Source organism: Peromyscus maniculatus, chromosome 7 (assembly GCF_049852395.1).
Source record: "Peromyscus maniculatus bairdii isolate BWxNUB_F1_BW_parent chromosome 7, HU_Pman_BW_mat_3.1, whole genome shotgun sequence".
In the NCBI taxonomy this organism is placed as follows: Eukaryota; Metazoa; Chordata; class Mammalia; order Rodentia; family Cricetidae; genus Peromyscus; species Peromyscus maniculatus.
The window spans coordinates 93,771,867-93,798,425 of NC_134858.1; the positions used below are offsets into that span (position 1 = coordinate 93,771,867).

Here is a 26,559-nt window from a genome sequence, read left to right on the forward strand (position 1 = left end):
TGAAATTAAAATACCATTAAGGTTTTAGCAATATATCAATAACCCAATGTAGCTGAAAGTTTCTCCATCCTACCTGGTCCCGCCAGGCCCTGCCTTCCTGCAGCCTGGTGGTCTGCGCCGTTTGTAAAATAATCATTCAGAACTTATATTAATTATAACTCCTCAGCCATTAACTCAGGCTTATTACTGACTAGCTCTTACACTTAAATTAACCCATAATTCTTATTTATGTTTAGCCATGTGACTTGGTACCTTTTCTCAGTTCTGCCTTCACATCTTGTTTTCTCTGTGTGTGGCTGGGGACTCCTGACTCAGCCTTCCTCTTCCCAGAATTCTCCTTGTCTACTTATCCCACCTATACTTCCTGCCTGGCTACAAGCCAATCAGCATTTTATTTATCAACCAATCAGAGCAACACACATTCACAGCATACAGAACGATATTCCACAGCAACCCAACTTTGCCATGGATTGAGAGAGGAATTTACTTTAGGGAATTTATATGGCGAAGTATAAGGGTGTCCAGTTTCCCTTTAGGGAGAATTGGCTAGATAATAATGGCTTAGTTTGGCTAGGGATATAGATGAATTAGTTGGTAGTACTTGTATAACATACATGAAGGCCCTTGGTTCCATCTTTAGCACTGATGGCCCATACCTATAATCCCAGCATTTGGAGTTGAAGGTAAGAGGATTAAGAGTTTAAGCTTGGCTTATACTTTGGTTACATAAAGTCAGTCTGGGTTCCATGTGACATTGTCCTTTTTTTTTTTTTTTTTTGGCAATCAGGAGGCAAAAATGAATAAGGAAATAGCTGAATATAGTGATGTACTACTGTAGTCTCAGTCCTTGGGAGATAGAGGCAAGGAGGTTGGAGACAGCAAGAATGGAGAGTTTCATACAGCAATATTCTGCCTCCAAAGAAAAATAATAGGAACTCAAATGTAGCTATGTTTAAAGGAATTAGAATGTAGGGCCAACAGGATAGCTTAGTAGGTTAAAGTCTGGCTGCCTAGTTGATGACCTGAGTTGAATCCTGGGAGCCATAAAAGAAGGAAAAAACTGACTCCTGAAGGTTGTTTTCTGACCTCCACATGTGGGCTGTGGTACATGCATCCCATACTCTGACCCACATACACAAAATAAATATATACACAAACGTAGTAAATTATTGAAGAATTTGGATGCAAATACGTTTTCAACTTTTGGAGACCTAAACTTCTGTTTCAGGTATTGTAGCTGTTTATTTCAAATCTTTGATCTGCTTGCACTAATCTGAAGAGGGACATTATTTATATGATCAGGTTCTAACCCATCTCTTAACACCACCACCACCCCTTCGTTTTGAGAACAGACTTCCTGGAACTTCCTATATGTTCTTCCTCTGGTCCCTCCCTCCCCCCATGTTGTTACTCTTTGGCTGTAGTTTATCCTTTTTCTCATCCAGCTGCTCACTGTTTTTTTGTTTCTTGGTGCATATATGTGTTTCGTTGTTTTGTGAGCTTTGTTCAAACTCAAATGAATCTTCGATAAAACCACCATCTTTCCCTTTATCTTTTATGTATGTTTTAATAGTATTGTATGACAATTGTATTAATTGTCATTAAGTAGTTAATGATGATATTCACTTTTAGATGGTTGTTTTCTTAGTTAAAGTGTAAGCACCATGAAGGCACACACTGTGTCATTGTTTTCTGTGGCATCTTTAATATTTGGTATTTAATGATCATTTTACTATTCAATGTTTGTGTAGCTGATAATCAGGAGCAATTTATTTAATAATTGAGTTGATAAAGCTAAAATAACATTTTCCCATCATTTCAGTGCACACATGTGGTATTATTGTTTGTTTTCATATAATATTTACCAGGTTTTGTCATTGTAGGATCATTGTAGGTAAAAGTTTATATAAATCTGGTTTTAAAAAACTAAAATAGGAGCAATGAACAGAAAGATAATTCAGTCTTTTTCTTTTTAAACAATGTACATTCAGGGTGTGATGGTTCACACCTTTAATCTCAGCATTTGGGAAGCGAGGCAGGTGAATCTCTGTGACTTCCAGGACAGCCAGGGCTATGTAGAGATCCCCTATCTTAAAAGAAAAGAAAAGAAGAAAGAAAAATGTACAATGTTAAGCTGAAAGTGTAGCTCAGTGATAGAGTGTTATCCTAGCATGTGGAGTCCTTGGTTTAACCCTCAACATTAATAACAGGGTTATTATTTTATATTACATTGGTTTTGTTGTGTGTGTGCCCGTGTGTGCGTGAAAGAGAGCATGTGTGCATTTGTGTGCTCATTTTGTGTGTGTGTGTGTGTGTGTGTGTGTGTGTGTGTGTGTGTGTCAGGACAAGTGTGTGATGGAGGGCAGAGGACAGTGGGAATTGGTTCTCCTTGAACCATGTGCATTTTGTGTGGATTGATCTCAGGTTGTTTGGCTTAGTGCAAAGCACTTTTTATTGCTGTGCTATCTTGGTGGTGTATTAGTATTACATTTACTTACTGATGCACATGGGTGTGTATGGAAATTAGAGGACAGGTTTGGGAAGCTTGTTTTTCTCCTTTCCACCATGTGGGCCCTTGTAGGTGGAGTTTTTCCGTGTCCCGCTAACAGCTCTGTTCCACCAGCCACTTCCCAAATAACCACTTAGAGACTTATTTATTATTAATTTTACATGCTCGGCTGATAGCTCAGGCTTATTACTAACTCTTACAACTTAAATTATCCCATTTCTATTAATCTGTGTGCTGCCCCAAGGCTCATGGCTTTTACCTCTCCTCCAGGTCTTGCTTCCCTTCCATCTGGCTGGTGACTGCTCTGACTCTGTCCTTCCCAATACCCTTAGTCTGGTTCTCCCTCCTAACCTTATCCTGTCTAGCTGTAGGCCCATCAGCTTCTTTATTAAACCAATCACAGGGACATATATTCACACAGTGTAAAGGAATATTCCACAGGGCCCCAACTGACCCCCCCCAACAAAAAAGAATAAAAATTGTTTATCTCTTCATTTACGTTGTAATCAGAGTTTATAGTACTATTTAGAAAGAATGCCATCTACAATGTATGCTGCTTTTATTTAAGAGTTTACCAGTATCGGGCTTTCCTGCATCTGAAACCACTGTAATACCAACAAGGTCACATTCTCATTCAGAGAGAGAAAGCAAAGCCAGTCTCCTGGAACTATAGGAGAACATCTCTGTCCCCATCATTCTAGTAATCCATAAGATATGTTCTTGGAGATCATGACTAGATAGTTCAATTTTCTTCTGCATGGGTAGCACTTTCAGTGAGTTTTGTCTTGGGACATCAGCAGGTTCCTTGTACTGTGCATATAAATGATCTACCTCTAAGTAAGATCAAGTGAACATAATTGTCATTTAAAGGGGAGAGCTGAGTTCTAGAGATAAGATACTATGAATGTGGTCATAGTAATTGCAGGCATAGAAGAAGTCTTTTATTTTCTATTTATTTATTCAAATCATTTATTTTTATCCCTATGGACATATGCATATATATTTTATAGTTTAGCTTATAATCCAGTACTGTTGTTCATTCTGTGGCTTAAATTATCCCATCTTGGGATGCTCTTTGTCTTATGTGTGTGGTTCAGGCACTGAAACTCCTCAGAGCTTTGTATATTCCAGGCAAATATTCTACCACTGAGCTTTGTCCCTACTCTGTCACTTATTTGTTTGTTTGTTTATCATGTATGGGCAGTTGGCCTGAATGTATGTCTGTGTACCATGTGAGTACCTCTGCCCATCAAGGCCAGAAGAGGGAACTGGATCCCCTGGAATTGGAGTTACAGACTGCTGTGAGCCACCGTATGGATGCTGGGGATTGAACACAGATCCTCTGGAATGGCAACCAGTGCTTTTAACTCTAAGATATCTAAACCAACCCCTTAGCCTTTGCTTTAAAAAACGAATTTTTATCTATTCCTTTTATATTAATAGTAAAATTGAGCTGAATGTGTTGGTTTGTGTATATAATCCTAGCACTTGGAGGAAGAAACAGGTTCAATACAAGCTTGAGACCAACTAGAGCTACCAAATGAATTCCAGATAGCCTAGAAGTAAGAAATTGAGGCTCTGTTTCAAACAGTGAAGTTAAGTGTTCTCTACTACAAATATATTTCCATTATAACTTTTAAAAATTACCAAACAAAAATATGCTAGTTCTAAAATCCTTTTGTTCATTGTGATGAGACTGTGATACTCAGAATTCTGCTTGTAGCTTCCTGTCAGTTCAGATGTGTGTATGTGCTAAATGTTTATGTCTTCATTTTCCACTGCTAAGTCATATTGAATAGGCTTTTCACATGTTTAAAAATACTGATACATATTTCACTTAACAAATACTCCCCGAGCTCCTTCCATGTACAGGCTTTGGATAAATAATAAATTAAATGGCCTCATAGACTTTATGTAAACTTTAGTTGGCAGAGATAGACCACAGACCATGAATAAATTTGTTATGGCTACTCAAGGTATCTCTGAAAAGAGAAAGTAGCTAAGCAGGAAGTAGAAGCTCTGACCTAGTCTGTGCAGAGGAAAAGAGATTATTTCCTTGAAGGGGGAACATCTTGAGAAGAGATCTGGAGGAATTTACCAGATAAAACTTTGAGGCAAGAGAAACAGCATGTACAGAGGGCCTGCGATGGGAAGAATATGTTCATGAAGAACTGTGAAGAGGCCAGTAAAGTGATGAAGAGGTGGTTCACTAAGTGAAGGATTCACTGCCAAGGCTGTTGACCTGAGTTTGAGTTTGATAGCTTGAGTTTAATCCCCCATGACCCACATGGTGGAAGGAGAGAGCCAGTTCCTTCAACACGTGTGCTGTGGCACATGTGTACCTAGACACACTCGTGTACACACCTACACACACACCTGCATGTACTCACATACACACCCACCAAAACAACCCAAAAGTAGTAACACCTTTTCCCCGTTTAAAGGTAGTGAAATTGGATCAGCAAAAGATAGAGGCAGTAGTTCAGTAGGAACTAAGCACACATTCTTATACCCCCAGGAAGGCTGGTACTTCATTATTTATTCATTAATTCATCTGTTTATGTATGTATTTTTGTGATGTTGGGTATTTAATCCAGAGTCTCCCATGTGCTAAGCAAGTGCTCTCCCACTGAGTTTTATGCCAAGTGCTTATTTTGGATATTTTAAATTTCCAATCATGAGAATGTATTTAAAATTAGTAATGCCAGTTAATTACATGCTACTTTGATAAACTTAAATTTTGTAGCTTCTTTTACTAGCACTATTAGAAAGCCTACAAATCCCGTTTGAAGTGATATTACTTGCTTTTTCCTGTATTTTGGCTAGTATATCATCTTGGGTTTTATGCAGAGCCTCTAAATTGTGATTGGAATGTAAAAGGGCTTGCATGTTGAGACCATCTGTGGGAGCTAAATTGTCTGAAAGTTGACAAGAGATCATGCCAGATGGTGAGGTCGAAAGATTGACTTTTTGAGCTTGACATAATGTGTTCATGAAGCTGGAAGAAGTCCGCCTTAGGTTTCTAACTAACAGAAGACCTTGGAAACAGAAGGAGTGATCAGTTACTGAGTTTGGATAAACATCATGCATCAGCACACATGGCTGGTTTAGATCTGAGACTCAGCAGCATTGTCAAAGATAGCAACTTCTGAAAACATTTGGTGTCCCTTTGTCTTCTTGACATTTTGGAAAGTTTAAAGTCACAAATTTGTAGGTAATTTTTACATTAGTTAATACAAAAGAAAAACAAAATCTTTAAAAAATGTTTAGGATAATTAACCTTTTTAATTGTAATTGCAAACATTTTTTTCTTTTTTCTTATTGAAAATTGGGATTTATGTTGGTATTTTTCATTTCTCCTTTAGGTAGCTTATTCATTGCTTATTTTGGAAGAAGAAACCTTAACTTTTTGTAGGAAATCAAAACTGACCCTCCCCCCACATTGTTTATCCTGTGTTAGGCAATGTCTTAGTGATTTTATATGTATCATCTTATTTAGTGAACTATATATATATCTTTATATGTATGTATATATTATATATATATCTTTAATACTTGGCAGGAAACAGAAATTGAGGCACAGAAATAGTATGGTAAATTTGTTCAATAAACATTTAGGCACTTTTGGCTCTATGTTAAACATTTATCATTTAGACAACATTTAGAGATTCCAGTCTGTGCTGAGCTCTGGTAAGATGATTCAAAGATACTGAACACAGTTATCCATGGCTGTGTCAGTTCCATTGGTGTGGCTAAACAATATTTTTATTGGAGCCTCTTACTGTAGTGTTCTGAAATAGATTCTGTTAATTTCCTAAGTTTTTAACTGTTCCTCTCTCCCATGTGGTCCTGGGGGTCTAACCTAGACTCTCAGTAAGCATTCCAGTTACTGAGCTACATCTCCAGCCTTTTGTTAGTTTCTGTTTATTTGCTTGACTAGCACAGTGCCATTCAGTAGCCTGATTTTTAGGAAATATGATACAGTATTGAAGACTGAGAACAAAAATGAAGCAGATGCATAGAGAAAAGCAGCTGTAGCCATTACAACCGTGCTCTGGGCTCAGTGAGGTAGAGAAAAGGGATCCCTTTAGCCAGATCTGCTAGCTCACTTCATTAGTATTTGCTTGTGTCTTGTTGGCCAGCACTGAGTCATATGTTATGTGGTCAGACCATCTGTGAGGGAGGAGAGGGGGACATTTTAGTGAACACATTGCCACCTTCAACTTCTTAGGGAAGAGAAAAATAACAGGGAATAATATCTGCCTTGGATCTATACATAGAAAGCTCGTAAATCTTAATGAGTCCAAATCATATTTTCTCTGGAAAAGATTTCATTATTTTCTGTCAGAATTGTATTTTTTTAAACTTTTTATTGATTCTTTTTTTTTTTCCATCACAGGCAATTTATTGTTCTATTCATTCACAGTTAATACAGAAAATACTTGGAAACATTTCCATATAATGTTTGACACAGAAATCATCAAATAGAAGTATACAATGTTGACAGGAGACAGTACATTTATAATTTATAACCCCAAATGTATTTATAAATTAGAAATGGAAAGATCTACAAATGAAATTATGAAGGTTCACCAAAGTCATTTAATCTGTCAGTTTCTCATTCATTTTTATGTCTTAATAATATTCTATTGTATGAATAAGCCACATTTTATTTCTCTCCAGTATTTGATAGCTATTTGAGTTGTTTTAACTTTTTTACTATTAGCAACACATGCTGTAAACCTTCATGTACATGTTTCATAGGTGCACATTTTCAGTAGTTTGAGGATATATTCCTAAGGGTAGAATTGTTGAGTAACAGAGTAACAATGTTTTGCATTTTGACCAACCACCAAACTGTTTTGCCAAAGTGGCACACCATTTTACAATCTCACCAAATCCTTGTTTTTAAGGCTCTGATTTTTGTACAAAAGCATTCAATCATTCTGTCAGACCAAACCAGGAAAAGTAAGCTATAGTTCAGAGCTGTTCTATTCCATTTACTATGCAAAGCTATTCTTGGTGTTTGCAACTCTCAGCCCTTTTGAGTATTCTTGCAGTGTTCACTTTTTCCTCCACCACTTTGTATTTTAATAGGTCAAAAGTAATCTAATTTTTTATTTTCTTTTTTTAATGAGTAATGCACTTTATTTTATTTTATTATTTTATGTGCATTGGTGTTTTGCCTTCATGTATGTCTGTGTGAGGCTGCCAGATCTTGCAGTTACAGACAGTTGTTAGCTGCCATGTGGGTGCTGCGAATTGAACCTGGGTCCTCTGGAAGATCAGTTAGTGCTCCTAACTACTAAGCCATCTCTCCAGCCCCCCGTTTAATGTTATTATTGTGTATATTTATGATGTTATTAATGTTTTAACTATTTTAAAGTATTTTTATTTATTCTTTGAGTATTTCATATGTGTTTACAATTTTTAGCATTCAGGTGCCCTTTTCTATTTTATAAATTTCTCTTAGCCTAGGTCATGATGGCTATATGTACATGGGTGTGGGAAAATTGTAAAAATATTTTTATTTATTTATTTATTATGAGTGTATATGATGTGTATGGATACACATGCCACAGCATGCATGTGAAGGTCAGAGTTAGAGTCAGCTCTCTCCTACTACTTTTACTTTGGTTCCAGGGTCAACAAACACCTTTACCCTCTCAGCCATCTCTCTGGTCCAGGGTCTCATGTAGCTCACACTGCTCTGGAACTTGTCATCATCTAAGGTTGGCCTTTAATTATTGCTCTTCCTACCTCTACATTCTTAGGTGTGTCTTTTTTTTTTCCTTCTGAGTGCCTTTCTTTTGCCTCTAGTGCTTTAAAGTCAATATTAAAATTTTAATAACCTCTACTTCTGTTTTAAGATAATTTAATGTTTATTTATTTATTTTTGAGGCAGAATTTCACTGTATAGCTTAGGCTAGCCTGGATCACTGTGTTACTATGTAGCCTAAACTGGCCTCACACTTGTAATTTCTCTTGCCTTAGCTCCTAAATAATGATACTATAGGTGTGAGCTACTCTGACTAGCAGAGTAATTTTAATAGAAAAATAAGGTGAGAGCCTCTCTCCAAAGATCAAATAGACACAAATGAGAAAAGCTACAGAAGTACGGCAAAGAACTCCTGAATGCCCTTGCCCAGATACACCAATTATAAACATTTTTATATGTTTTATTTTCATTTCTTCTACATATTTTTCATTTGATATTTAGTTCTTGTTATCATGCCCCTTGCTTCCTGGAGCATTTTAGTGTTTTTGTTTTTCTAAGTTAAAGGATATTTCACTTATAGAATGACCCTATAGTTTATGGACTGATATCCAGAAACAACAGTGAAATCTGAGCCTGATTGCTTATACCTGTAATTCTAGCATTTAGAAGGCCGAATCAAGGGGATAACCATGAATTTCAGGCCACTTGATCTACATACTGAGTTCTAGACTAGCCAGGGCTCTAAAGCAAGGTTCTGCTAAGAAAAAAAAAGAAAAAAAGAAATAGCAGACAGACAGACAGACAGACAGACACACACACACACACACACACACACACACACACACACACACATGCATACACGCATACACGCATACACGCATGCTATCTGGAATGTGGTCTTTTCCCGTTACCCTAATATTAGTCTTCTTAGGAATCATGTTTATCTGATCCACATACTGAATTGAGTTTTCCTTTTTTTTTAGGTTTTTTCCCCCCTAAATATGGATTTTTTTTAAAGCTTTCTTTGCTTTTTTTGACACTAATGATTTTGAGCAGTTAAGGAGTTTAGGCCATTATTTTGAAGAACATCTTTCACTTTGTATTTCTCTGATTTTATTTGTTTTCTGGTTAGGTTTTGCATGTTGGATGGCAGTAGTGTCTCAAATGATATTATATCCATCTCGGTGCACTTAGGACACATGAGGACTTATCTAATTATTGGTGGCCATTTGTTAACTTTGATTTTCAAAGTAGTGTATGCAAGTTTTCTTTACTGGAAAATTTGAATTAAGGTATTTTATAAGGAGATATTTCAATATTATGTTAATATCTTGTTGCATATTTCTAGTAACTAGTGTTACCCTTTGTTGATGATTCTTCCTGTACTAGTTTATTGTGATGTTATATGGTGGTGATTTCAACAACTGTAGAATTTATTATATTATTAGTTGGCATTCTATTGAGGCTTTACATTTTCCTCTGTCATTTCTAATTGTTTTCATGACTGGGTTTATAATTTTATTGTCATTAAGATATTTTGATGTCCAGTTGCTACAGTGTGCAGTTGTAGGCTCTTTAAGTTGGCCCTTGTGTATTTTTGATATGTGTCTGTCAGTGTTTGAACGTTTTGTCCTTTGGAACAGTAAAATATGCTAGGTTTGTCTGGTACCTTTCCTGCCTTACTTTGGAATCAGCCCTTTCTCTGTGAAGGTCTGTGTTTCTTTCAGTGCGTTATCGAAAGCAACATAGTATAACTCTGCTGTACCCCTTGAGAGTAGAGCAGACTTGTCAAGTTACTTAACTGCTTTAAACCCCAGTTGTTATCTGGAATGGAAGTAAAAATGATACATGCTTTCCTAGTGCTGTCCTAAGGATTCATTTAGACAATTCACTTAGAAGTACAAGTCTCAGGAAATGTGACATCAATATTGCCTATTATTACATCACTATTCCCTCTTTTTCCCCTTAACAGGATATTTTAAAGGATTGTTGAAGACGAAAGTTTTTATTTTTGTATGTTTTTTAATGGCTATGCAGAATATTAAATAGAATAAAGTTTGACATGACGGCAAAAAGTGTAAGTATTTGTAATTTTTTAAAAATAGTTTTAATGTGAGCCTATGCTGTTTTGCTATACATAGTTTCTCACTATTCTGGTTAATAAAATTCAAAATGTTGCCTGGGTTTATAATTGTTTTTGATTGTGTAGTGTGTGAAATAAACTTAATACTATTGAATATAGTACTTTCATAGCTATTAAAGGATTCTTGCAGATTGGTGCCAAGCTTTTCTTTTTCAACAGCTGCAAATTGCTATCTCTAGAAAATTTCCAACTTGGCTTCTTTTCTGGGGGCTGTTACAAATTTGTTTTGGTTGCTAGAGAGTTAGTTACTTGGCCTTATTGAGCACATCTCTGCTTTCTTTGGCTTATTTTTTTCTTTTGTGTTTGCTCAGGGAAATGTGTATGCTCTGACGTTATTTGGAAGCAGATTGCCGCATTCCCTGAGGTATTCCCTGAAGACCATCTAAACTTTAGAAGTGTTGGGAAAGTTATCTACTATCCTCCCTCTGTTTAAATGATCATTTCTTTATATCTTTATTGTAAAGGTGCAGGGCTGTCTTAGGTTCACAAGTAGGAATTTAGTAAGCCCTCAGGGCAGCAGAGAGCAGGGCTACCAAAGAGCAGGGCTGCTGTGCTGCCCTTGATGAAGGCTTCAGTGCTGGCCACATGAGACTGAGGTAGGTGTTGGTGAGGTGAGGTTAGCTTGTGGCTTTTCCTGTTTCCCTGATCTCTCAGGTTGTTACCCCTATATCTGGCTCTGTGTTTTGTTTTCCTTTGAACATAAAAACAGGTTGTAATTTAAAAGTCCAGGGTTATTTTAAACAGTAAAATATTTTCTCTGTAGAAAATAGTATAAATGATAACATTTCCTAATAAGCCCTTTTAAGCCAAATGATAACTGAATTGTACATATCAATATTGATTAGATTCTGGTATACAGAATAAACCTATCTTCATCTATTCAGAGAGCTATGTTTTACTAAAGTTGTGTAAGTGAGATTCCTATTCATCTTCCCCTTCACTGTTTGATTTACGGCAGACATTTTTCTATAGGTTAATCCATATTCTAAAAGTATTTTAGCCTCTCCACCTGAAAGTACAGCCAGCATTTTCCTTCATCAGCTTGATACAGTACAAATTCTCATCCTAATAGTGAAATGTTTCACTAAAGCTTGTCCAGTGATTGGGTAAAACCAAAACTTATTATAAGCCACGGTCATCCTAGGGTCTCCCCTGCTAGGTAGCCTCCCTGGATCTGTGGGTTGCAGTCTGATTGTCTTTTGCTTTACATATAGTATCCACTTATAAGTGAGTACATACCATGTTTGTCCTTCTGAGTCTGTGTTACCTCAATCAGGATGGTATTTTCTAGTTCCATCCATTTGCCTGCAAATTTCAATATGTCATTATTTTTCTCTGCTGAGTAGTACTCCATTGTGTATATGTACCACATTTTTTTATCCATTCTTCAGTTGATGGGCATTTAGGTTGTTTCCAGGTTCTGGCTATTATGAATAATGCTGCTATGAACATAGTTGAGCATGTATCTTTGTGGTATGATTGAGCTTTCCTTGGGTATATACCTAAGAGTGGTATGGCTGGGTCTTGAGGTAGATCAATTCCCAATTTTCTGAGAAACCGCCATACTGATTTCCACAGTGGTTGTACAAGTTTGCACCAACAGTGGAGGAGTGTTCCCTTTGCTCCACATCCTCTCCAACATAAGCTGTTATCAGTGTTTTTGATCATAGCCATTCTGACAGGTGTAAGGTGGTATCTCAGAGTCATTTTGATTTGTATTTCTCTGATGACTAGAGATGTTGTTGCTCTGTGTTTTTTATTTAATAAGACCGTTTAGCAATTTGTCTACACTTCAGAAAGATGTGGGCCCAAAACCAGGAGTCTATCGGGAATTGGAACAGTTATTTGTTTTCATAGCTCATCCCTTTCTGATGTTATCCGTTGGCTTCATTTCTTCCTCCTCTCACCTGAAAATCACCTTAGGTCCATAGTCAGCCTTACACTGTCTCTCCCATGCATATTCTGAGGGAGATGTACAGGAGGGAAAGAAGCAGGCTGACAGATCCTTTCCTTCCTGTCAAGTCTAATTGCAGACTCGAGGAAAGCATTTCTCTTCTGAGAACAGAGAACACTTGTGTGTGTGCACACGCGCACAAACACACAGTTACCTTTGCCTTTTAGATCATACTTGATCAGGAAAAACCAAAATCCTACTCAAAACTGTTAAGGAGCTAGTTATGGAAGTGTATGGCTGTAATCCTAGCCATTCAGGAGCCTGAGGCAGGAGGATGGTGAGTTTGAGGCTACGCTAGCTAATGTAGCAAGATCCTGTCTGAAAATCAAAACAAACAACAAAAACCCAACCAGTCATCACAACAAAACTCAATTTAAGCCAAAGAGTAAATATATTGCTTCATTTAACTGAAAAATCTAGAGTTCTCAGGCTTTCACTACCTCTACTTTAGAGGTTTGAAGCGTGGCATCACGTACTGTGTCCCCCGACCCCACCTTTTGGCTGTATAGGTGGTAGCATAATGGCTTACTTGGGTCCTATAGTGTTTCAGTTTATAAGAAGATGTAAGGGCCAGGGGGTGGTGGCGCACGCCTTTAATCCCAGCACTCAGGAGGCAGAGGCAGGAGGATTTTTGTGAGTTCGAGGCCAGCCTGGTCTAAAGAGCGAGATCCAGGACATATGCAAAGCTACACAGAGAAACCCTGTCTCGAAAAACCAAAAAAAAAAAAAAAAAAAAAGGGTTGGGGATTTAGTTCAGTGGTAAGGCCCTGGGTTCAGTCCTCAGCCGGGTGTGGGGGGGGGGAGGTGTGTGTGTGTAATCCACAGAAGCAGTTTGATTACCTTGCTTGGCTCACAGATCTAGATCTTTCCATCTGTGGAAGGAAATAGGAATAGGATGCCGAAGGTGTGAGGCCTGGGCCAGGAGCCTGTCATTAATGTCTCTTGTCTGAATAACACAGGATATGGCATGGATCCTTTTGCAAAGAGGATGAGATGAGGTACTGACATATATTCTCTGCATGTCATCTAGTAGTACTTACTATCCAATGAGTCTTCTGGACCAAAAATTCAGGTATATTTTAAGTTCATCTAGTATACCGCATAGATTTTTTTTTCCCCCTTTTTGAGACAGTGCCTTGCTCTCTACCCAGGCCAGCCTCTCAAACTCAGTCTTTCTGCAACAGTGTCCTAAGTTCTGGAATTGCAGACATGCAACACCCAGCACCGTGCCTGTCTTTCAAAAGAAGATTTGACAAATAAGCCAAGGTGTACTATATTTTGCCTTCTCAATGAAACTTTTTTACATATGCTGTATTTTTTTTTTTTACCTTGATACTTATGTAACATTTTAAGAGGCTATTTTATGTTACTCATGTTTTCTGATAGTAGTCATCTCCCCCCCCCCCCCGTTTTTAAATGTTTCTGTTTTTCCCTTTACAGTGTTTTAAACTTTTATGTGTATAGGTGTGTTTGTATTGTGTGTAGGTGCACATAGCCACAGGGTGCTTGTGCAAGTCAGAAGACAACTTTCAGGAATTGAGTCTCCTTCCACGGTGGATGCCAGAATTGAACTCAGGTCACCAGGCTTGTGTGAAGCATATTTACTGATCAAACTATCTCTCTGGCCATATTTGTAATTTGAAACAAGGTCTTATATAGCCCAAGTTTGCATTGAATGCTTCTCCTGCCCCTCAAATGCTAAGATTACTTTTAGCCACCACTAGAGCATTTTCAAGAGTTTTGTTTTGAGATAGGATCTCACTATGTAGCTTAGACTGGCTTTGAATTCACTATGTAATTCAAGCCTCCTTCCTACTCATGGCGGTCGTCCATCTTCACTCTTCCAACTGGTGGGACTACAGGTGTTAGCCACCTTCCTTAGCCTTTGTTTTTTGTTCCTTTTTTTTTTTTTTTTTTTTTTTTTTTTTGGAGACAGGGTTTCTCTGTGTAGCTTTGCGCCTTTCCTGGAACTCACTTTGGAGACCAGGCTGGCCTCGAACTCACAGAGATCCGCCTGCCTCTGCCTCTGGAGTGCTGGGATTAAAGGCATGCGCCGCTACCGCCCGGCTGCAGCTTTTGTTTTTTAAGACAGGATATTGCTGTGTCCTCGGTCTTGATCTAGCTAGCCTGTCTTAGAACTCATTTTTCTGCTTCTTACTTCTTAGGAATTCTTGACTTTGAACATTTTTGTACTCTTTTGCTCGTTTGTTAGATTATTTCCATCAGACAAAAGGCTTAGAAGATTTCTGAGTCATATTATTGAGTGTGTATGATTTTTTTCAGAGATTATCTCTCCCCCTTTTAGTAGTAGTAGATATTGAATGTTGGACCTCATGTATGTGAGGCAAGTACTTTACTACTGAGTTATAGCTTCCGCTCTAAGAGCTCTAGAATCGTACTGCTACATGGTGTTTTCTAAAGGCTGCTTATTTATTTACTTACCAGTAATGTATGAGAGTGACATTTCTCTTATGTATATGCTTACACGTTTGCAAGGAGCAATGAACCCAACAGAGGCAAGAGTACTGTCTACAGGTTTTCTTTCTTTTATTTTTTCTTCCTTCCTTCCTTCCTTCCTTCCTTCCTTCCTTCCTTCCTTCCTTCCTTCCTTCCTTCCTTCCTTCCTTCCTTCCTTCCTTCCTTCCTTCCTTCCTTCCTTCCTTCCTTCCTTCCTTCCTACCTACCTACCTACCTACCTACCTACCTACCTACCTACCTACCTACCTACAGGTTTTCTTCCTTTTCTTTCTGTATACAGTTTTTCTTTCTTTCTAGTTTTTTCTTTGTTTCTTTGTTTCTTTTTCCTTCTTTTCTTTCTACAGGTTTTCTTTCTTTCTTTCCTTCCTTCCTTCCTTCCTTCCTTCCTTCCTTCCTTCCTTCCTTCCTTCCTTCCTTCCTTCTTTCTTTCTTTCTTTCTTTCTTTCTTTCTTTCTTTCTTTCTTTCTTTCTTTCTTTCTTTCTTTCTTTCTTTCTTTCTTTCTTTTTCCTTCCTTCCTTCCTTCCTTCCTTCCTTCCTTCCTTCCTTCCTTCCTTCCTTCCTTCCTGCCTGCCTGCCTGCCTGCCTGCCTGCCTGCCTATAGGTTCTCTTCCTTCCTTCCTTCCTTCCTTCCTTCCTTCCTTCCTTCCTTCCTTCCTTCCTTCCTTCCTTCCTTCCTACAGGTTTTCTTTCTCTATTCATTCATTCATTCATTCATTCATTCATTCATTCATTCATTCATTCATTCATCCATCCATCCATCCATCCATCCATCCATCCATCCATCCATCCATCCATCCATCCATTCATTCATTTTGCCTGTCCTGGATCTCACTCTGTAGACCAGGCTGGCCTCAAACTCAAAGAGATCTGCCTGGCTCTGCCTCCCGGAATGCTGGGATTAAAGGCATGCACCACCGCTGCCCGACTTTTATTTTTTATTCTTAGCCACTCTAACCAGCAAAAAGTTGTATGTGATTTCTTCTGATAACTAGTAAGGCTAAACTAATATTCTGTGTGTTTATTGGTTATTTACATTTCTGGCTGGAAATTGTATATGTTCATGTTGTGGAAGCTCTTGGCATCTAAATAATAACTAAAACTTAAGTATTACTTCACTATAAACAAATACGCACAATTATTTGATGTAAGGTATTCAAGTCTGTTGTTTACATATGTACACTGTATAATGATGGTTCCAAAATCATCTTGCCTGTGAAAGGTAGAGCTTACCACTAAGTACAGATCATCTTATTGAATTGTTTTCTATGTCAGAAATACTAAATATCAGTGCAGTTTATAATATTCTTATTGAGGAATACAATTGATTGTTAAAAATAGGCTTAGGGCCAGATGATGGTGGCATGTGCCTTTAATCCCAGCACTCAGGAGGCATAGTGGATCTCTGTGAGTTCGAGGCCAGCCTGGTCTACAGAGTGAATTCCAGGACAGCCAGGGCTACACAGAGAAACCCTGTCTCAAAAAAAACAAAAACAAGCTGGTTGTGGTGGCTTACGTCTGTAGGATTTGCTGGAGGAGGCAGGAAGATCACAAGTTCAAGGCCAGCCTGGGCTAAACATTTTACAAAAAAAAAACAAAAATAGCCTTAGGTATTTTTATTTAGCATACCTTTAGTGACTGCTCACAGTTTATAGTACAGCATTAGAATACCCAGATATTATTCCATATTTGTCTTATATCATATCTGTACCTTAAATCCATTAAATTTGTTTAAATTAATTAAGAAAATTTATAGTGAAATACCTAGATAGAAGACATTTCTTAGTATCTGATTAGGCAAAAAGTATAACATGAAATGTGAGTTTTATTTTCTCTTGCTCAATGAAATAATCTTTTTGTTGTTTTTTTTCTGAGACAGAATCTCACTGGGTAGCTTAGGCTGTCCTGGAATTCACTGTGTATTCAAGGTTAGCCTTGATTTGGGTTTCTCCCAGATCAGCCCCTCAAGTGCTGGGATCACAGGCTTATATCACGATGCCCCTTTAGTTCCTTTTTTACTTTAATTCATTCATTTTTAGGATTACCTTTTATTGGTTGCGTGTGTGGACATGTGAATATACATGTGCACGCCGATGTCTTTGGAGGCTGTAGGAGGGCACTGGAGCCACTTTTGTTGCAATTATAGGAGAGTGCGAGCTCTATCCCCTTGAAAGTTAGGAACTGATCTTCTGTAAGAGCAATGGCCACTTTAAAAAACAATTTAAAAATGATTTATTTAACTTCATGTGAATTGGTGTGAAGGTGTCAGATCCCCTAGAACTGGAGTTACAGACAGTTGTGAGCTTCCATGTGGTTGCTGGGAATTGAACCCAGGTCCTTTGGAAAAGCAACCAGTGCTCCTAACTACTGAGCCATCTCTCCAGCCTGCAATGACTACTTTAAACCATTCTTTCCAACCCCATACTTCCTTATTTGTTTATTTACTTGTTTATTTGAAACAGGATTGCACTATCCCTGGGTGTCCTGCAACTATGTAGACCAGAATGGCCTTGAACTCACAGAGATCTGCCTTCCAAGTACTGGGAGTACCACCATACCCTAACTTTAATTCTGTTTAAATAGAATAAGGAAAGAACATGCTCCTCCCTCCCTCCCTCCCTTCCTCCCTCTCTCTTTCTCTTTCTCTCTCTCTCTCTCAGAGTTTCTCTTTGTAATCCTGGCTGTCCTAGAACTTGCTCTGTAGACCAGGCTGGCCTCAAACTCAGAGACCCACCTGCCTCTGCCTCCCGAGTGCTGGGATTAAAGCCATGCACAACCAGGCCTGCAAAGTGTACATGCCTGTGGAGACCTTCGGAAGCATTGGATTTCTTGGAGCTTGAGTTACAGATGGTTGTGAGCTCCCTGACATGAGTGTAACATAGGATTCCAGGACAGCCTAAGCTACCCAGTGAGATTCTGTCTCAGAAAAACAACAACAAAAAGATTATTTCATTGAGCAAGAGAAAATAAAACTCTCATTTCATGTACACTCTTAACCATTGAACCATCTTTCCAGCCAAGGAAAGAATTCTTATTATTTTTATTTTTTTTATTTTTTGTTGTTGTTGTTTGTTTTTTCCCTAGACAAGGTTTCTCTATGTAACAGGTCTAGCTGTCCTGGAACTCACTTTGTAGACCAGGCTAGTTTCCTATCTCTCCTTTCTGAGTGCTGGGACTAAAGACATGAGCCACCACTAACTGGTTAGAAAGAATATTTTAATGTCTTTCCTAGCCAACTTTTTTACTTTTAAGTAATATGTTTTGAATCTTCAAACTATGAAGTATAAAAATAGAATTTAATATGTACTTTGATTTAATAAATTGGTTTTGGTAGTATTTTTATGAACATTAGATTAAACTGTCTTCCAAGATTAAAATTAGGCTGTAATATTGAGACTTAGTTGACCTTTGTCTAATTTTTAACTGTACAGTTAAGGCATGGGTGTGCAGCTGCTTTGGAAGTTTGTAGGTTTGGTTGCTGCTGCTTTACTCTGCATGCAGAGACTGGCATGAGGAGCAGGTGTTTAAGCCTAACAGAACCCAGTAACTGAAGTCTGTACTGTGAATGTGTGGTTTTGGTTGAGGTTTTTTTTTTTTTAACTGTTATTTTTATAAAATAAGAAAAATGTAAAACAACTCTCCTGAAGTTACTGTATGTGTATTAAATGGTCCTGTATTAGACATGGGATAAATATATTTAAAAGTTGTCCTCGCCATTTTTGTTTTCTTTTCAAAGTAGGACAGACTAAAGTTTTATCTTCTCTTGGTAGCAGATTGCTTACAGTGTGAGCGGGCTCCTTAGTAGTGGCAGCACACAGCTCAGCAGATGCTCAGTTGCTTGAATGTGGAACGTTATATTCATGAGCAGTCCAGGAGAGCCATGATGTGGCTGTTTGTTGCATTTTTTTTTTTTTTAAGGCTAGCTGAAAAATCTCCGTGCAAAGCAGCTACACCATCTCATAGAATTGAGAAGCTTGTTTCTACACATCTCAGTGTCAATTTCTGTTGTAAAAATTTGATTTTAGGTGCCATTTGTCTGTTATATCAGAATTCCTTGGCTGTGTTGAACAATACATAGAAATATTTTGGTAAAAGGAAACTGCACTTGGTAAAGGATTTTAACCACTGAATAATGAAATCATTAGCTCTTAAACTATTAAATTGATAGGGACCAAGTGAGTGCTTATGGAGGATATATAATGTTAAATATTAAATAACTAAAAAAAAAAAGTCCAGTGTTGGACTGGAAAGATGGCTTAGCAGTTAAAAGAACTGGCTGCTCTTCTAGAAGTCTTGGGTTTGATTTCTAGCACCCATGTGGCAGCTTACAACTGTTTGTAACAATAGTTCCAAAGTATCTGATGCCCTCTTCTGGCCTTTGTGGGTACCAGGCACACAGGGTGCATAGATGTGCATGCAGACAAACCACCTATACACATAAAATTATATAAAAAAAAATTTAAAGTCAAGTACACAAAGTTCAGCACCTCATGTTCTTTAAAATTCTTTTAAGTTACTGAGGAACTGATTTGCAGCATGGTGATGCTCATTGAAGTATCGTATTATATGCTTGTAATTTGTTATGAGGATAGTTTTATTGGGAGGTAGGGGCAGTACTGCAAATTGAACCCAGAGACTTGGGCATGCAAGGCAAAGCTTGCTGAGCTATACCAGCACAGATCAATATTAAATTAAATCTATTCAGTGTACATACTCAGGCACGCATACAACCTACCATAAAAGTAAGGATTTGTAATTAGCTTGATTGTAGCGATCATTTAATAATTTAGACATGTCTCAAAACATAGAGATAAGGATCAATAATTTGAAGCCATTATAATTAGTTCTAGTCCAATAAAACTGTTTTAAAGATATATTTGAGAAGAGGGTTTGAGGTATCAGACTACAAATTTGTAATGTTCAAAGTGAGCAGAATATTGCAAGTTTGTAATGTTACAAGATTACAACTCTATAATGTATAAAAGTATAATATATAGTAATAATCCACTTACTATAACTTGCTTTGAGCTAAGCTGTTTGTCTTCTTCCTTGAGACAGGGTTTCTTTATGTAGCCTTGACTGTCCTGGAACTCACTCTGTAGAGCAGGCTGGCCTTGAATTTAGAGATTGAGCTAAGTTTTTTTTAATCTTAAATAAAAATCTTATTATGTGTGTATATATATGATGCAGGGGTAGGGGGGATGGGGGGAGCTACCTGATGCCACTGTGCTCTTGAGGACAGCTTTGTGGGATTGATTCTCCCCTTTATCTTTATGTGAGTTGGAGTTTGAACTCAGATATTCAGGCTTATTCAGCAAGCACTTTATGTACTGAGCTGTCTTGATGGCCCCTGTGTCAGATTTTCAAAGTCGAGATTCCACTAGGCTCTGAAACAGATTTTTAGAATTTTTATGAAAATCAGGTGTGGTCATGCATTCCTGTAATTGCAGCACTCTTGAGATAGAGATCGGAGGATCAGAAGATTAATCCTCAGCTGTACAGTTTGAGACCAGCCTGGGATATATGAGGCTTTGTATCCGCAACAGAGAAAGACTATTTCTTATGGTACTGCCTTCATCTGTGCTACCAAATAGCCCTGTAGATATTACATTAAGTGAGACAAACCCTCCGAAGGCCATTGCCACAGAGAGCTGCTGATACACAGTACTAACTAATCATGAATGTTGACATAGATTGAAGCGTGTGTGCCATGTAGTGTGCTGCATCCTTTGCATTACTTATCTCCTTGGGGATTTACAACAACCAGAACTGGTAAGTACTGGCAGGCAGCACATTCTCATTTGCAAATTTGTAATTTGAATGGCTTCACCAGGGCACATAACAGTCAATGGGCTTTATGAGCCGGTGTGAACCCAGATACATGAATGGACTTGAGTTAGTCATGGTATTTCTGGGGTAGCTCTTTAAAACATTGTAGAAGTGATTAAGAACATTAGAAATTAAGGGCAGCAATGAGGATATAATTACTCTTGTTTTTATAGTGCTAGAGTTCAAACCAGGGCTTTATACATGCTAGGCAAGTGTTCTGCTGCTGAGCCAAGCCTCCAGCCCTCAGGATGGAATTGTGATTTATCTGTTGGCAGCTGCCATATTACTTGCCTTCAAAATATTCAGAAAATTTGTGGATTTTGGTTTAACTAATAAGTAACATTCCATTAATTTTTAATCTAAAATTCTTAGTTTTTCCCATTTCAAGCATTATGGTAACATTTTCTTTTTAGTAATATATTCCTATGGATGATATAATTGATTTATTTCATAAGACTATATATAATACTTGATACAGACCTCTGGTGGAAGATAAAAAAGTCTATTAAATAATGCTAAAATACTTCAGATCCGAGTATTAATTTTTTTTAATCTAGGTTGGTTTGACATCCACAAGTGCAGAACTGAGGGGCTTTATAGATCAGAATTTCAGTCCAACAAAAGGTAAGGATTATTGGATAAAAAATTTCTGGCTTTAATTTTGTTGCAGTTCTCCTATAAAATATGCAATTATAAGAATTCCTTTGTGTACAATAGTTGCATAGTGTTAGGGTGTCATCACATACCAAATGAGTCATATGAATGTCAATTGTCTCTAGGAAGTGGAAGGTCTTTGTACAATTTTTCTCTCTTTAGAGGTCTCAAAGCTCCTTAACCAGTGATCTTACTCCAATTGACACTGTTAAATCTATTTTTTCTGTGTATGGTAGCATATACTGTAGTTCTGATGTTTTGGGGGCTGAGCCAGGAGGATTGCTATGAGTTTGAGACCAGTGTGAGCTTTCTATTCAGTTCCAGGCTCTACTGGACTATAGCGTGAGTCTTTGTCTCCAAAACAAAACAACAGGGTGGGAGTGAGGGGCTCAAGGGACTCTTCTCTTTCATTATATGTAGTCACTGGCTGATAGAGGAAGGAAAGCCTTCTTCTTCAGTGATGTAGCCACTGGTAAGGTGCCCATGCTCCTGAAACACCCCTAATGGAAACTATTGGATCACCCAAAACCCAAAACAGAATAAAAGAAAACCATGGAAGTACGAAGAGGGCTAGTTGGGAAGGGAAGAGGATTAACGGAGGTAGGAGGGAGACAGGTGAGGGTCACAGAAGACAGGTGTAATTGGGACATATTGTGTATATGTACAAACTGTCACAATCAAATCTGTTATGTATAATTAATATATGCTAATAAAACATTTAAAAATTAAAAACTGTTCCCCAATTTTCGGCTTTCAAGTTGTTTTAACTTGTAAGAAAATGCAGTAGAGAAAAATGTAATAAATATGTGTTTTCTAATAGATAAATTTCTCTAATCCATGACTTACTGGGGCATACTTAATATCAGAAATCTGATTCACCAGCATAAGGACTTCCATGGAAACTGGTAACATCTTTATATACATCTATGCTGTCTTTTAGCATGTAGGCCTACATGAAATTGTTATAGATGAAATGATAGGATGTCTGCAGCTGGATTCAGAGTAATCTAATGTGAGGAGGGTAAACTATGTGGACATTACAGATAAAGCAGTATTCTTTATAAGGTGATTGAGTATTTAAGCTGAGTGATGGCTATGTGGGGTATCATTTTTTTCCCTGCTTTGTAAATACTTGACATTTTCCACTGTACAGGGTAGGAACAACATAGTTGCCATTGTATTACAGTTTTGAGAAAACACCAGTTTCCTTAAAAGATTTCGTCTACTGTATGAGATGTGCCATGGAGACTACGGAAGTCTGTACTTGGTATAAAAATATCTAGCTTAATGAATAATATTAATAGTCTATAGGAATTACTCTGAGAGTGTTATGAAAGTATTTGAGAAATATTTTGTCTTGGTGTTTTTTACTCCCCCCCACATGATGTCATACATAGAAAATGGTAATGTAACATTTATTAAATGCACTAGGCCTAAAAAAAGGATTGTTAAAGGTCATAGGTGTGATACCTAAGAGCTGTAGCCACTCCAAGCCATGGGGCAGAAAGAAATCAGTATCTTAGTACACTTAAAACTTTCAATATGTGATTGGGATTCTCTCCTTTTGTAACATACAATGTGCAGGTCAGGAAAACCCAGGAGCCACAGCCTGGATGAAAGGGAAAATGAGAGTAGTGGGGTGGGGATGATGAGTGATGTAGACATTTGGAAAATAAGGGAAAACATAGCAAATCATGAAAGGCAATGGTGACTGAAAACATGCCTTCAAAAGTCCCAAGGTAAGGAGAAGAGGATGGTTTAAGTGAGGCTGTTGAAATGGGCATGTGAAGGGTAAGAACACTGGGTAAAAGGGTTTACCCTGGATGTATGGAAATCCTGGTGCAGTTTAACTACAGAGCAAAGCCTTCTGAGCTTGCTTAACTGTATAGAACAACTGGGAAAGTTAGAGATAGAGGGGTCAGGTTTAAAAAAAGGATGATGATGATGATGATGGTGATTATTATTATTATTATTATAAACAGGGTTTTTCTGTGAAACAGCCCTGGCTGTCCTAGAACTCTCTATGTAGACCAGGCTGGCTTCAAACTCACAGAGGCCTGCTTGCCTCTGCCTCCTGAGTGCTGAGATTAAAGGCGTGCACCATAGTGCAGGATATGTGTGTGTGTGTGGTTTAGGCAGCCATGTTGTTGAGGTATCATGGGTGTAGCTTCCCTGTCATTTCTAGGAGACACACTCTTAGAGCAGACTTCCTGTCCTTTACCTCTTACATTCCTGTTCCCTCTTCTGTGGTGTCCTGAGCCTTGAGTGCTGTTGTGTTGAATATGTATCCACTGTTGTTGGACACCCCACAATTAGTTGTTTTCTGCACTTTGACCAGCTGCAGTTTTTCTTAATGGTCTCTACTGCAAAAGGAAGTTTTTTTGTTTGTTTTTCAGTTTTTTGAGACAGGGTTTCTCTGTGTAGTTTTGGTGTCTGTCCTGGAGCTCACTCTGTAGAGCAGGCTGGCCTTGAACTCACAGAGATCCACCTGGCTCTGCCTCCCAAGTGCTGGGATTACAGGCATGTGCCACTGCCGCCCAGATTGGATTGCAGAGGGAAGTTTCTTTGATGAGTGGTGAGAGCTGCTCTTACTTGTGGGTATAAGAATAAGTAGAATGCAGTTAGGAACTGTGCTGGCTTAGAAACGTGGTGGTTGTAGTTCCATGATCTCATCAGCCCTGGGTAGTGGTCAGGCTTGAAGACAAGCACTTTAGCTGCATAGCCGTTTGGCCAGCCACCAGCAACTCAAGTCTTCATTCCTTTTTTTTTTTTTTTTTTTGGTGGTTATTTTGGGGCTCTTTGTTGTTTTTGTTTTGTTGTTGTTTTGATTTGTTTTTTTTTTTTTTTTTTTTTTTTGAGGTAGGATCTTGTTAGATAGTCCAATCTAGCCTGAGATTTGCTACATCACTGTATTAGTTAGGATTCTCTTAACTTCTAAGTGTATCTATCCCAATTACATATTCTGGGTCTGGGGAAATAACCAGGATGAGTTGGGAGACCCCCTGGACTTGCTGTGAGTTGGACTTCAGCCAAAATTCCATTATTCACCTGACCTTAATAATCCTCTACTGTAACTGGAGGGCCACAAGTTTCTTGGGACCTCCCGGAATCAGCATCAGTTCAGACCTAGGATCTAATAGACCCCTGAAAGTATTGTTGTTTCTTTTCACCCAGTGGTACAGTACCTTTGAAAGGACCATAGGTTCCTCTGGAGAAGGACCAGAGAAAGGCTGACAGTAGGACTTTTAGGTATTTTATCAAGTCCTTCCTCAGGGGAACCTAGCTATCCCTTCATTCAAGGGGTTCTGGGTCTGCAAGCTGGCTCAAGTCTGGAAATCGGTTCACAGGCTGAGAGTCCCTTTTGTCATGATCCATTGTAGCCTTTCTTTCATTTGTTTGAAAATTTTTCTGCTTATACAGATCAAACAAAAATTCAGTAGGCTTCTTACCTCTTTCATGCCTGGAAACACCATGACTGATTGATTAGCCAATACCGAAGGTCCATATGAGTCATGTTACCATAAAATTCACTTTACCTGGGCTGACCATTATAGGTTAGGCTGTTCTGTTCATTGCTTTTTCTATTCTGCCCTTAGGATTACTAAGATCACCTTGTCTTTGGTGATTCAGTGCTACCACCCGGCCCCTGCTCTCCCAGGCTCAGTTAAACACATTGCATTTAATTCATCCAACCTAGCAGAAGAGTCTCCACCCCTAAGGTACGGCACAGGAGGATCGGTGAAAGGCATGTCTTCTGGGCCTCCCCATTGTAGAGGATTGGCTTTGAACAGCATACCCACTCTAGCTTTGTAATTTCTCCTTACACAGACTTTTGACACCCTTTTTAACTGCAAGCTTCCAGATTAAACCTAGACTCTCCACTCAGGCCAGTGTCAATAAACTCAGCCTGATCCAGCCTTAGGTTCCTTCTACCATTATCCCACAGCCTTAAATCCCATTCCCATACATTCTCCAGACTCCTGCTTGAATGGCTTAGCAAACTCAGTAAGCTTTTTAGTAGTGTGGTGCATCTCCTCATGGACTCTACACTTTCTACTTTCCTCTAGGAGCCCATCCCTTGTTCCTTTTCTTTCCTTTTTCTGTTTCAGTTTTTGAAGTGATCTTGCTTTGAAATCCTGACTGTCCTGGCTCTTGCCATGTAGACCAGAGTGGCCGTAGGTTTGCAGTGATTCTCCTGCCTTTGCCTACTCTTTGCTGGCATTATGGGTCTGAGGCACTATACATGGCTTTTTAATTTTGTTTATTTTTAAGATAGAGTCTCTCTGGTGGTTATGGCACAGGCATATGGCCCAGCACTCAGGAGGCAGAGGCAGGCAGATCTCTGAGTTCAAGGCCGGCTTAGTCTATAGAGTGAGTTCCAGGACAGCCAGGGCTGCACAGAGAAACCCTGTCTCAAAACAAAAACCAAAGAAGAAAGCAAGAGACTCTCATACTTACTGGTCTAGGCTAGGATGGTAGGCCAATGAACCTCAGGGATTATAAACACATGGCACCATCCTTTGTTTTTGTTTTTTAGCTTTGGTTCCAAAGATTGAACTCAGGTCCTTATGCTTGTGAGGCAAGCACTTTACCAGCTCATCCGTCTCCCCAGCCTTTTGACACCATTTTTGTGCCGTGCTCTCCTCCCCCCCCCCTCACCTGTTTAGTTCCTGTTATCTTTTACATCTAAACTTTGGTCTTGTTAGAACTGTGCTGGCTAGTTTTGTGTCTTGACTCAGGTTAGAGACATACCTGAGAAGAGATAACCTTAGTTGAAAGAAGCACCTCCATAAGATTGACCTGTAGGGTTATTTTTTTAATTGGTGATTGATATGGAAGAGCCCAGCCGATAGTGGATGCTGCCCACCCCTGGGCAGGTGGTCCTGGAGTATGTAAGAAAGCAGCCTGAGCAAGCCAGTAAGCAGCACTTCTCCATGGTCTCTGTATCAGTTCCTGCCCTGACCTCCTTTGATGATGTATTGTTATGTGGAACTGTGGACTAAAATAACCCTTTTCTCCTGAGTTGCTTTTGGTTATGGTGTTTTATCACTGCAATAGAAACCCTAAGACTGCTTCTAATTGTTGTTTGAATCTTAGTCTTTTAATAAAAAATCCAGAGCCAGATATAAGGGTGAAAGCTGAAATATCAGAGAAACAGAACAGCCAGCCACTAGTTCTTACCTCCAGGAAATCCTCAGCCTAAAGAGAGTGAGTTCCTGTTTTCTCACACCTTATATACTTTTCTGTGCCTAGACATCACTTGTGGGATTAAAGA

General features: G+C 38.5%; 1 protein-coding gene across 26 annotated transcripts in view; it reads left to right on the top strand.

Moving 5' to 3' along the window:
- Nucleotides 1–26,559, top strand: part of Tfdp2 (transcription factor Dp-2) — a 128,904-nt gene that overhangs the window by 21,196 nt on the left and 81,149 nt on the right. For 9 of the 26 annotated variants that reach the window (XM_015994090.3, XM_015994088.3, XM_006975165.4 and 6 more), the window contains exons 3-4: nucleotides 10,201–10,305; nucleotides 21,188–21,254. The exons of 3 other annotated variants lie outside the window; for them this stretch is intronic. Coding sequence is in view for 8 of the 23 variants with exons in the window: in XM_015994088.3 (XP_015849574.1) it covers nucleotides 10,291–10,305; nucleotides 21,188–21,254 (82 nt within the window). In the remaining 15 variants the exon portion in view is untranslated. Of the gene's footprint in view, nucleotides 1–10,200; nucleotides 10,306–10,682; nucleotides 10,736–21,187; nucleotides 21,255–22,104; nucleotides 22,190–24,880; nucleotides 25,004–26,559 lie in introns of those variants that run through there. 14 more of the 26 variants (XM_076576852.1, XM_076576848.1, XM_015994089.3 and 11 more) reach the window with 7 other exon arrangements.